Source organism: Labrus mixtus, chromosome 1, assembly GCF_963584025.1.
Source record: "Labrus mixtus chromosome 1, fLabMix1.1, whole genome shotgun sequence".
Classification (NCBI taxonomy): domain Eukaryota; kingdom Metazoa; phylum Chordata; class Actinopteri; order Labriformes; family Labridae; genus Labrus; species Labrus mixtus.
Window position 1 is genome coordinate 34,524,601 of NC_083612.1, and position 12,773 is coordinate 34,537,373.

Here is a 12,773-nt window from a genome sequence, read left to right on the forward strand (position 1 = left end):
CATATGATTACATATTATTCACAGCTGTGTAAAAATTTAACCTGAATGCTTGAAAAATATACTATAATGTTAATAGTATTTTTCATAATGTAATTAAATAAATTACTACTAATAATAGCATGCTAATCATATTTCAACCACAGGTGTTATGTATTAATGACAGAAGATATGAGAGATTGTTGACGCTTTTATTTTTATTATTTTAATGAAGCACTTGTCATGTTATTTCACTACACCGTAGCGGCGTTTACCTCCAGATGGGCCGTTGTTTACTTCCGCATTCCAGGACCGGAAACCAGTTTAACCGGACCAAGCATACTGCAAAATAACCGACGACTGGCAGTCATACTACATACTACTGTTGAACGCAGTATGCAGTATGCAGTATATACTGCATACTGATTTAGATAGTAGTAGTAGTAGTAGTAGTAGTAGTAGTAGTAGTAGTAGTAGTACGCGGTTTCGAAAACGGCCCGGCCCGGGTGTGATGAGTTTGTACTGTTGATCTCAGTAAGCGGAGCGGAGTGAGGAGGACGTTAAGAACGTGCATAAAATGTCACTTCCTGGAGCTTTCGCGGAAAATACGACCCGGGGAAACTTTTTATACAGGCAACACAGATAGACAGTGAACATCTACTTTTTCACATCAGTTAACCGTTCGCTTATTAATGGGCAATAAAAAACTATTTATACATGTAACAAGTTACATAGCCCCTTAAAGTTTGATGTGTTTAAACTTGCTAATTTTGTTTCAAAAGCTTGGAAAAGAAGACAGGATATTCTGTTTAATTAGTTTGACTTGCTTTTGCTTTCTCTTTTTGTTTCTTGACAATGAATATAGTTTACCTAGTGCACTCTGATCCGAGAACATTTTAATTTAAGGTGTCATGTAAGCCCATGCGGGCTGGGCATATGGATGTATGATACAATGATGAAATAAAACTATCTAATGTGTTCTTATGTACAATACAGTAATTGTGTTTTACCATAAACATCGATAATGCAACATTAGGTTTCAAAATGAAAAGAAGACGGGGAAAAACACACTTTCTTTTGTCTTTTACAGGAGTGGAGATTTATGCCACCCCTGACCCCCATGTCCCTCTTGTTAAAATATTTTTTGATTGAACACGAGATTTGCACTTCGACTACCGCCTGAGTAGGGCATCGATTGAGGCACTGATGGTCCTACTCAGGAGGGAAAAGACGCATGGCTGGGGGCAGTGCATGGAGGTCCTCCTGGTGTTCTACTGGCTAGCACATGGGTTGTCTCCCAGGTCTTCGATGTTCCAAAGACGACCGTGTTTGACATTGTGCTTTCCCACCTGGAAAAAGAGGTCCACTTCCCGACACTGGCACAGTGTGCAGAAGTAGGCAATGGCTTCCAAACACCTCGCCAACAGCCCAGCCTTCAGCCACTGTGGGGGAGCCATTGATGGATGCCACATCCGCATCAAGGCTCCCCCATGGTCCTCATGCACAGGATTACCTGAACAGGAAACTCTTCCACTCAGTCCAGCTTCAGGTTATTTGTGACAGCACTGGCAAATCTCCAGTCATTTTTGTTGGTTACCCTGGTTCAGTCCACGATGCCAGGTTGCTGCGAAATAGTCCAGTGTTTGTCAGGGGTCGTTAACCACCAGCTGGACTTGGGTGATACCCGTGTCTAAATGCACCGGTAACCCTCATTACCCCATGCTGAAAACCAGTGAGGGGAGGAGTGGAGGCGCGCTACAATGCTCACAATGCCAGAGGCCGATGCATTAAAGAGGGGGGCCTTTGGAATGATGAAGGCACGGGCGCGAGGGATCTTCTTCAAAGCCCTGGAAGTGGATCACACTTTCCTCTAAATGTTGTGGCAGTGTGTGCAATGTTCCAAAACATCTGCCTCACTGCTTGGGGACATCTTGGAGCCAGCTGAGGATGAGGATCCTGTGCATCCACCATAACCTGTTCAAGGGGATGATCATGGGGCTCAGCATTTCAGGGGCAGGCTGGCAGCATAGTGTCAGCCCCAAACCCAATACCCCCCCGCACTGCAGGATCATGAATATTTTTTATTTTTGAGGGTAATAGATGTTTCTGGTTACATTTTCTATCAATTCTGAAATTAATTAGCACTAATGTTTTTTTCCCCACTTAACTTTTCTTTCAGTTTGACAACAATGTGTTGAGCTGCCTGTCTTTCCCCTGTTTGAAAGTTGGTGGTGAGTATGGGTGTCAGGTTTTACCCTCCTGATGGATGGCTGAAGAGCTTTACATTTGACATCATTCAATTAACACAACAGGACTCATTTTTTAATCTATTTTTTATTTTTCACTAGTTCGCTCAGGAATGGCTCATTCTGCGTTGTCATGGTTTTTTGGCCTGCTTGTTCATGCCAACATGCCCCCACCCCTCTTCTGCCTTTTGGTGGGCGGCTGGGAGCAGGTGGAGGGCAAGGACTCCTCATCATGTAGCAGGCTGGAGGGATGATGACGAAGCCTCAGACATGTTGGCCAAGTCACTGCTGTTGCCTCACCACTGTCCGTGGCTGCTCCGGTGGGGGGGATTCTTCAACTCCTAGTGTTAACATGAATGTTACTGAAAGGCCTAATGGAATAGTGTGGAATGGCTACAAGCCATTCAACATGTCCCTGTATATTCTATGAGCTTTGTACAGCACTTTGATTGACAGCACTTTATAAATAAATGTATTATTTACATTGTGGCTACTCAGAATTGCGTTTGCCTCAAATGTTGAGAAGTTAATCAAATGTGTAACGTTAGATACTTAGGCACATTACATTTCCATAAGGCTGGGGTAGCCAACATGAGACTTTTAAATGTACAAAAACATACGCTTGGCTTAAGCCTACCTTGTATTTGGTTCTTAAATTATCCCATTTTTTATTTAAATTTCAATGAGCTTAATTCGCCATACCCATTGGTAGTAAACAACATTTTTGTCCACAAATATACTTACTCCCAGCCTAATTTTGCCACATTCCTCTTCCAGCATCTGTGACTGACGGAAAGTGTAACGTTACTTATGATATTGTTTACAGCTGCCACAACACTCAAAGTGGATGAATAACAAATTCAAACTGAGCATAGGCTGCACTAAAAGTTAACTTCACTCCGATCGTTTTACAACATTAGCATGACATTCATACTTCGCCTATGGGTTAAAGATTGTTGAAAGTTGTTCAAGGCATATTATTGCAATGGTAACTTGAATGATCTGCGTCCCTTTTCTGTCGTCGTTAGTTTTCATGAACGGTCAAGCGAGTCGCTTCACATTTTGCGGCCGCAAGGAATTGTGGGGCGGCATATCTCATCTCCTTTGGTAAAGGATGGTCCAGTGTTATCCTATGCTAAAGGAGGTTATAGAGGAAGCATTGACCCACCTTTCCTTTGCTTTTAGAGAATTAGAACAGCTCTTATCATCACTCAGTTGGGAACCTTCCAAAGCAAAAATGACAATTTGAATGCACCCTAAAAGAACAGACAATCAGGGGATAATAAGATGCAGGTGAGTACAATCAAGGCGGAGCTGTCGGTCACACAATCTGGGGAAACATGGAAACAGGATCTGGAACACAGACAAGGATTGGTTAAAAAATAGAACAGGAATTGACAATAATTAAAAAATATCAATAAAAGAAACAGAAAAAACATTGTAACAACATGTAACCACAATGCAGTTTCAGTGAATTACTGTTTTTTTTTGTAAAGCCTTATTTTTATTTTAGTTTCAGTTACTTAGTTTACTTTTTCATCAGTTTTGAAACTTCATCTCTGTATTCCCCAGTGCTGAAGGGGGACATATTACAAAGTTAGGAGATCAATCAGTGGTCATGTAAATGAGGATAATTCACCTTGCCCTGTTAAGACTGTCACAGACACACATCCCACTGGTGTCAGAGTTCCAACTCGAAATGAACCCAGTTGCAAAACTCCGTTGAAAAATCTTTAAGCAGGAGGAGGAGTGTAAAAGGAGAGCAAAAAGACAAGGATCAAATCCAGGCAGGCAAGTGGTAGCAGGGGTAAAGCTGAGGCAAAATCCAGAGTCAGGCTGAGGTCAAAAGATCAAAGATCTGTTTGGCTTGCTTGTCACAGACCTGGCGACGAGACACGCATGTGCATAGGGTGAGCAACTGGTCCTTCAGTTTGTCGATGCAAAAAAAACCCCTCTTTGTAGCCCGCATATTAAAAAAATACAGAATAACAGCACTTTTAAGAGACACATCTGTGTTAATTCCTCTGTGTCAATTTGCTGTCTTTTATACTTTCTCTCTCTTTTCTTAAACAAAAACCCAAAGTGTCAATTTTTTTATTTCATTTTTGTATGTGTAACTTATTTTCTTGTCATGACAAAGCCCAAATTCAGTCCGTGCCCATCTTGCCAGACCCTGAATCAAGCAAGCAGAAAAACTTGCAATCTCAGCTTTGAAAGAAAAAAAGATTAAAAGAAAAAGTGAAATCCTTTGATAGCCAATGGGGACAAGGTGTCTCCAAAAACAGAAATGCTGGACGAATAAATAACTCTCTCACTTTCTACATTGCACAAATCCATCTGTGGTTGTACTATGGGGCCCATCCTTCTGATCGTCTGTTTTAAGATGTTATCCACAACTGGTCTGAGAGTATTCTCCCACTTCTTTCAATTCTCCTTTAGCTATTTAAATGGTTACATTTTATATACAACAGTTCCAACCAAGCAATTTGATTGGACTGCAGATATTCATAGCTTTCATGTCACGTCACACACTTACCCACCGGTGGCGAGAAAGGCTCTCTATTGATGTACGCTCCAGATAAGTTATTGGTCTCAGTTGCCACCCACGTTTTTAATTTAAAATTTTTCAAATGAAAGACAGTAGTTGTTGAATGTGATGCACTTACTGAAGAGTAGACAAGCCAGGGTTTTGCTTCTACAGAATTAAATGGTTGAAAGAAAACCCAGAGGAGAGGGAAAAAAATCTGACTTCTCCTATTCCTGCCATAAAATATTTTTTGAACTTATCTAAATATTCCTGCCTTTTTAACTTGCATATTTATTTTTATTTAACCTTTAATTAACAAGGTTGGTCCCATTGAGATTAAAAACCTATTTTTCAAGGGAGACCTGGTCAAGACAGACAGCAGCAAAAACTCAAAGTTACAGAAGGGAATACAAAGTAAGACAAAGTACAATTTACAAAGCACTAAATTTTGGATTAGAATAGAACCATCTGTGAGTTATATCTGGGAATCAATTGTTGTCTTTTATTTTAGATTTAAAAACATTTAAGGACACCAGCTCCTTGAGCTTTAAGTCATTCTGCAACAGATCCCAGGCCGAGGGTGCAGAGTACCCAAAAGCCCTTTTCCCAATTTCTGTCCGAGCGTTTGGGAAAGAGAGCATAAAGAGGTCCTGAGAATGCAAAGAATACTGTCCGGTACTTCTCTGAATGATAAAAACACATAGAGAGGAAGCAGATATATATAAAGGTGTACCAGTGTATGAGCTTACGGGTCGCCAAAGCGGGACATCCAACCAGAGCGCACAACTCACAATGGTGAGTCAGAGCTTTACAATTTGTAATGAACCTCAAGGATGCATGTTAAGTTGTATCAACCATATGGAGACACTGAACAGAGGCGTACATGTACAAAAGATCACCATAATCTAAAACAGGTAAAAAGAAGTTGCAGCGACAAGACGCTTTTTTACATTAAAAGAAAAACACAACTTGTTTCTAAAATAAAAACCAAGTTTTAGCCTCAGCTTTTTCACCAGACACAGTACATGTGGTTTAAAATTAAGGGAGTCATCAATCAATATACCCAGGTATTTGTAGCAGTGTACAACATCAATCTCCTTTCCATCAACAGTAGAAAGCACAGGAACATTTTGTGACCTGTTCTTTGATCTGGTAAAAAACATAAGCTTGGTCTTATCTGCATTTAAAACAAGTTGCAGTTCATGCAGTGTCTTTTGAAGGACAACAAAGGCATTTTGCAAATTTTCAACAGCTTGTGCAAGAGATGCAGCACAGCAGTACACAATAGTGTCCTCAGCATAAAAATTTGACACATTTTGACCGAGATTATTCACATAAATGGTAATAAAAGTGGACCTAATACAGAGCCCTGCGGCACACCCTTGTGGACAAATATTTAAAACCCAATTAGTAAATCTTACTTAAAAAAAACGTGAAATAGAAAAGACAAGCAAAGACAACATGCAGCAGAACATACAAAAGACTTCAAGGTTGTTTTTTGGATGTAAAACAATATGTGAAATGTTGTTTGAACTGCCAGCGCCTGAAAGCAGATAACAGAAAACCTGCTGGGAAACTGCAGCAATCTATGGTAACAAGACCAAATTCAATGTTGGGGGTTGACATAATGGGTCCTCTACCTCGGAGCCCTGAAAGGAATGAGTGTCTCTTGGTCTTTGTTGACTACTTCACCCGATGGGTGGAACTGTTCCCTATCAGAGTCGCCACAGCGACATTGCTAAAATTCTTCGAAAAGAAATTATCACCAGATGCACAGTAAAATCAGCAGTGTTGATACAACACTTAAAGAGTCAATTTTAACACTGAGTCAGTGAACATATGGTCCCTATCTACAGAGTGTTAAAGTAACACTCACAAGATGAATTTAATCTTGGTGGAAAATTTCTCAATGTGAAATATATACCCCCTAATTTATGTACCCCTTTTTTGGAACCCAATGGATTGGCAGTCTCAAAGTCATCATAAAATAACTGAATTTGCAATGCATTGTTTTCATGAGAAAAAAGAGGATGTCTCTTCATAAACAACCCATCTTTTAAGTCTAAATATACACCGTCCTTGGCAGTGTGACTTGATGTAAAGAAATCACCGAGGTTTGGATTTCTGAGAATAGACTGCAGGGTTTCTAGAATGGGAATGTAGGAAAATTTGTCAGTTACAGCTACCTGATTGTAAGTTCCAGTGCTTCAGTTTCTTCTGTTTTCAAATCTGACACCGAGTACTTTTTCAACAGGTTCAATAGTTCTCCATTTCTGTTGGAAAAATCATTTTCGTTTTGATTCAGAATTCAATGAAGTAAAAGGATTTTCAAGTTTTTCAAAATGCTGCTCAATTTTGACTTTCGTACTAGTATCCTGAGAAGACAAACATTTCAAAGCTGCATCTTTAGCTTGACTCTGTAACTCCAGTACTACTTCTTCCATGGACAATACAAAATTGTTCAAAGTAGACTGGCCTACGCCAGCAACCTGAAGCTGTGCAATTGCAGATGCACACATATCACGGGTACTCGTGTTGGATTCTGGCAGGACTTGAGAGCTACTGGCTGCTTCTTCATTATATTGTGACGGACCATTATCTGAAACACTATAACTGTCTTCAATATAATTTTCAACTACAGGCTCAATTTGCTCTGCATGTTTTGCATTTAAATGTTTCCTGAAACCTGAAAAAGTACCAAAAACATGACAACATCCTGACTGAGAACATTTCAGGCGCAGTGACTTACCAGGACAGAAACCATGAATCAATCGCATATGCCTTACAAGCATGTTGGTGCTTACAAAATGAGCCTTGCAAACAAAACAAATCAACCCCATAGTATCAAATAACACTGAGTGAAGTAAGTAGTATCATGGCATTGATAGATAAGCAGCACATCATTTATGTTGACCACTCCATACATATTAATGTATTTGTCTTCAGCGTAGCATTCTAGCCCTAACCTCTGCAACACATGGGCTCTCCTGGACTTGGCCGATATCTATGTTGTACACAGTTGTCTGTAGAAAGGTGAACATGTTGTGAAGCATGTGATTGTAATTGGTACCAAATACGTAGTGTGCCTTGAAAAGTTCATCAAAAGCTCCAAGAGAACTGGTTGACTTGCATGGTATGACCTGTTTGTCCAGGACGATGAAAAACTCATGGATGGTGCTTCTCTTCATCCCGACGGCAAGTAGATAGGGCTGAGTGATGCTCTTGATAGCGTCAACATGTTCCTGGAGGCTTGTTCCACTCTGAAGATATAAAAATGTGTTTAGATTTAGATTAAATGCTTGAATTAGATTTAATAGGTTTAAATATCTTGTTAGGTCTTAGAATGATCACTTAAGGTACAGTATATAAAAAGTGTTTCCAAGTCTCTAAGATATGAGATAATTTAAGCTATGTTTTTGATGTTATCTACTTTTGCACAAGAAACAATTTTATACATGATACAAACAGAAAAGAAAAAGGGACAAGCAAAAATCAAAAAAACTTTGTCATAATCAAAGCAACAATACAAACTTTCTTGAAGACGACGAGATGCTTCTCAGCTTGAGATGCAGACACCTTGCCTGGTCTTTTACGGCCTTGGGCTGAAGGTGGAATCAAGTGGAGGAGGAGGATAATGGAGGAAAGATCACTGTCCCATCCTGTTAACAGAAACAAATGAGCTTAATTTTATATGTTTCTATAAGCTACAATTCAAAAACATTGCTTTAAAGCTACAGCTGAACAAGTAAATAAATCTACCAGAGGCAACGGTGTCATCCATTTCCTCTTCATCTGACGCAGCTTCTGCACAATAGATCAGTTCTGCAAGGTCGCTTGAGGTAGGAAGAGACTTACTCTGCTGTATGACCTTTTGCTTGAATATAGTAGGCCACCTACATGGAGAGATTTCATTAATCCCACATGAGAAATTCAAATGACTAAAGTAAAAACAAAATACTACTACCTAGTGCAGGAGGTCAGCAGCAAACAAATTGTTTTATTCATCAGTGTGAGTAATGGTTACATAGGAACACAAACAAAAAAGACGCATGGAATGCAATAAACACATTTAGTGTATGTGAATTGAAGTGCCATGTGTATTTTATTTATTTTCAAAGACCACTCTAATTTGTCTGATCATAAAAAAATAAAAAATTATAAAATAAAATATTGTAATGTTATCCTATAATATTATACAACTGTACATTTAAATTTAATGCAACAACCAGTTCTTTTGCCAGAGCTGGTCAGCACTCAAATGTGCGCAAGAGTGCTCTTGAGTTTTCTTAAATTCTGTTCTTACCTAAGAACAAATCCCACAGAAGAAAACATGGATGAATCACAGAATCTTCTTAAAAAGTTTGTAAGTAGGATTTAAGTAGAAATGTGTTCTTAAAAATGTTTGAATAATGACAGCCAATGTCTTTTAATATTAAGTAATAACATTAAAAGACTATAATATTGTTGCCATGCTAACATAGCATAAGCTAGGTCTCATAGATTTGTGGACTTACTTTTCCAAAAACTTGGCAGCAACATCTTCACCAAACTGCAGGATGAAGTCTTGTTCGACCTGCAACAGATAAATGGATACCAAGTGGCTAATATTATAACCTTCTTGTAGTTTATGCACCTACACAGATGCAATTCACCTCCTATTCAAAAATGAATTAATGTTCAAATAAACTCCCGAAAGTTTCTGTAGTTTCAATACGAGTGTGAGAAATTTCATCTTTTGCTTTTGCCTTAAGAAAAAAAAAAGAAGCATGATTGGCTTCCTTATAGCACTAAAGTGTTGCTGTTAAACATTAATTTACCTTTGTATGGCCTTAACGCAAATATTTCTGTGAAATACTTAATTACCAGGCCTTTGACGTCTTTGAAACGCAGAAACTCAGTTAGGACTTCTGAGGATTTGTCTTCGTCAAGGACCATATTGCGACGATATTCAAACGTCATCTTCATCTTCTGCTTGATAGCAGCCTCATCAGAAGAATACTTCATGAAGGACATGGCCTCCCTGCATTGCTCCTCATTCAGGGTGATCTCAGGACTAAATGAAGCATCTCTTCTCGCTGTTGGCCCTCCACCCGTCAGACCCTCGGCTCCCTGATGAACTAAAACTTACATATCCATTTTTGGAATATGGATCCATCAAGTAAGGGAACATGGCAACTATGCCTCGAGCATAAGTCTCTCTTACATGCCTTGGTGGGGATGTTCTGAGAAGAGCAGAGTGAAAAGGTATATTTATTTTATTGCTCACAAAGCAAAAAGAATTTCAAAGAAATTACACTTAAATATTGATGTTTCTTGGTCATTGCAGCTTCAACTACCTGTAAAGGAACAGACAATAGTCATTTAGAATAAAATAATCTTGGACAATTGACAGTAAACACGCCTTTTTTTACAATCAAAAAAAGGGCGACCTCTAAAGGAAGCTGTAACTTACATTTTTGGCATCATCATCTGCCCTCTGCCGTTTTCTGGCAGGGCTGACATCTTCATCCACGATGATATCATCAGAGCTGCAGGTTGAAAGTTCCAGGATGACTGTGTCATCAGAGGCGGAGCGTTCAAGCAGTGAATTGCTTACAACAGTAAGCAGTGGACTAGCAGATGAAGTTGTTCCTGGGTAACAACTGGAGGAGGCTGTACATTTACCATTTGTTGGCTTTTCACAACCTAAAGTGTAATTTAGTCAAGATTTCATGGACTACGCTGAAAGAAATGGGAATCAGAAGAGAGCAAGTCTACCGTTGTCAAATCTGATAGTAAATACGCCAGCATTGGGTTGCTGTGCAACTTCTTCAAAGACGTCTGCATCGATCTCAGTTCCTGTGTCATCAAAACTCTGACACCTTGGGTGACACAAGGGATGGAGAACTTTGTGAAAGCTTTGGGGAAAAAACACAAACAGGGAGACACCTGATATGAAATGCTTAAGATCTAATATATGGTATACTCCTGCAACCCTCTCAGTGATACCGTTAGTACATGCTATGCTAATCTCGTCACACCATCTATCCTACCAAGTAAAAAAGACAGTGGTCTCTAGATACCACACTGATAGGTGAGAAACAAAACTTAACTCAGCTGACCAACAAAAATCAGCCCTCGATTACTGTGAATGAGATATGTAGAATATATTCAATTGATACAAAAATGATTTGCATCTCTAAAAATCATCAACAATTTTCTATTGTTTGTACAATGGTGTGTGACTGATGGCTTACCAGAGTTCAAGAACTCATTCAGGCTGGGTTCACTGATCTTGACATACTTCTGTTCGTTGTGGATTTTTGTTTTAATCAACATGGTATCTGTAAAAACAGTGAAACTGAATCCTTATAATTATCTACAACACAAAGACACTGACAGTAACATCAGCTACTGTTAACAGTGTGCTCTCATTGTATATTATGATTTTGTTTTCTTTATTGATTGATCTGATTGAACTGGCACGCGACAAGTAATGTGGGTGTGTACATTTATTTTTGATTGGTTGTTTAATAAAATCACCTTGAGTGAGCACAGCTGCTACTGCTGTGTTTTTGCAATCAGTCACGTCGTTGCGTCTACTCTGTGAACAGGTTATGGGCCCAGCTAAGTAAAGTCAAGAGTTTTTTGTTTGTTTGTTTGTTTTGTAACGTACTGAAGTAACGTCATGAGTGCGCCTAGAAGAACAGAACCTGGCGGTCGCTGGTCGAGGCTTTTATTTGACGGGGATGAAAAGAATTATGAACTTTGGGAGGTGAAGTTTTTGGGACACCTCCGGCTGCAAGGCCTGAAAAAGATTATTACCACGGAGCCCGAGGGTGTGGAGACACCAGAAGAAGCGGCCTCAAATGCTGAGGCCTATGCAGAATTGATCCAGTTCTTGGACGATAAAAGTTTGTCGCTTGTAATGCGAGAAGCAGCTGACGATGGGCGCGCAGCGCTAAAGATTTTGAGAGACTATTATGCAGGTAAAGGAAAGCCGAGAATAATAAGTCTTTATACTGAGCTGACCTCGCTTCAAAAATCAAGCAGCGAGAATGTGACTGAATATGTTATCCGTGCAGAAACTGCTATCACAGCATTACGGAGTTCTGGAGAGACTTTGAATGACGGGCTGTTGGTGGCTATGGTTCTAAAGGGGCTTCCTGAAACTTTCAAACAGTTTGCCATCCATATTACGCAATCGGATGACCGGATAACGTTTGCAGAATTCAAAACAAAGCTTTGAAGCTACGAGAACATTGAAAAGATGCGTGCTCCAGCAGCAGAGGACAATGTAATGGCTGTGCGTACAAGACAGAGGCCTACGAGACCCGCAAGTGCAGGCTCAACTGAACGGGGAGCTGAACGGGCTGCAGCGGACGTGGTGTGCTACAGGTGCGGACAGAAGGGACACATTGCTCGCGCTTGTCAGCGCAAACTGTGGTGCAGCCAATGCAAGAGCAACACTCATCGCGATGTAAACTGCAAGAGGAGACGACGCCAGGACGCAACATGGAGAGCCACCGGCACCAATGAAGGGACCGACGAATACGTATTCCTGGTGACCGATGGATCGGCAGGATTCCAGCCAAGCAGCCAGGGTGTCGACGCGAGGGGCCTGATGGTTGACTGCGGGGCAACCTCGCATATTGTCACCGACATCTCCAGGTTCAAGAGGTTCGATGACGAGTTCCAGGCCGGGACTCATTGCATGGAGCTGGCTGACGGCACAAGGTGCAGGGGAGTAGCAGAGCGCAGAGGTGATGCTGAGGTCTGCTTGGTGGACAGTCGCGGACGTCACCTCAAAACAACGCTGAGACGGGCGCTTTACATTCCCTCTTACCCACAGGATGTATTCTCGGTGCAAGCAGCGGCTTCCAGCGGGGCATGCGTGACTTTCAAGAAAGGCGAGGACATTCTGGTGCACAATGACGGTACAAAATTTCCCATTCACGTACATGATAGACTATATTACTTGCATACAGTACCTAATGGATGTGATGACAGATTGAATGGCTGTTATGATTTAAAGCAATGGCATG

The 12,773-nt window shown here is 40.4% G+C and overlaps 1 protein-coding gene across 1 annotated transcript; it reads right to left on the minus strand.

The window, feature by feature from the left end:
• Positions 1-1,247: 1,247 nt before the first annotated feature.
• On the minus strand, positions 1,248-9,762 carry LOC132978659 (uncharacterized). Its single transcript, XM_061043916.1, has 6 exons — positions 9,613-9,762; positions 9,264-9,322; positions 8,509-8,642; positions 8,281-8,408; positions 7,716-8,009; positions 1,248-1,418 (listed from the first exon to the last, which is right to left on the minus strand). Exons 1-6 carry the CDS (start codon positions 9,760-9,762, stop codon positions 1,248-1,250), a joined length of 936 nt encoding a protein of 311 aa, XP_060899899.1.
• Between the last annotated feature and the right edge of the window lie 3,011 nt (positions 9,763-12,773).

Coding starts and splice junctions, on each gene's coding strand:
- LOC132978659 (XM_061043916.1), bottom strand. CDS start 9,762: ATGTCCTTCATGAAGTATTCTTCTGATGAGGCTGCTATCAAGCAGAAG. Junction 8,409..8,508: donor GGATGACACCGTTGCCTCTG/GTAGATTTATTT, acceptor TTCTGTTAACAG/GATGGGACAGTGATCTTTCC. Junction 8,010..8,280: donor ATCTCGTCGTCTTCAAGAAA/GTTTGTATTGTT, acceptor TTATATCTTCAG/AGTGGAACAAGCCTCCAGGA.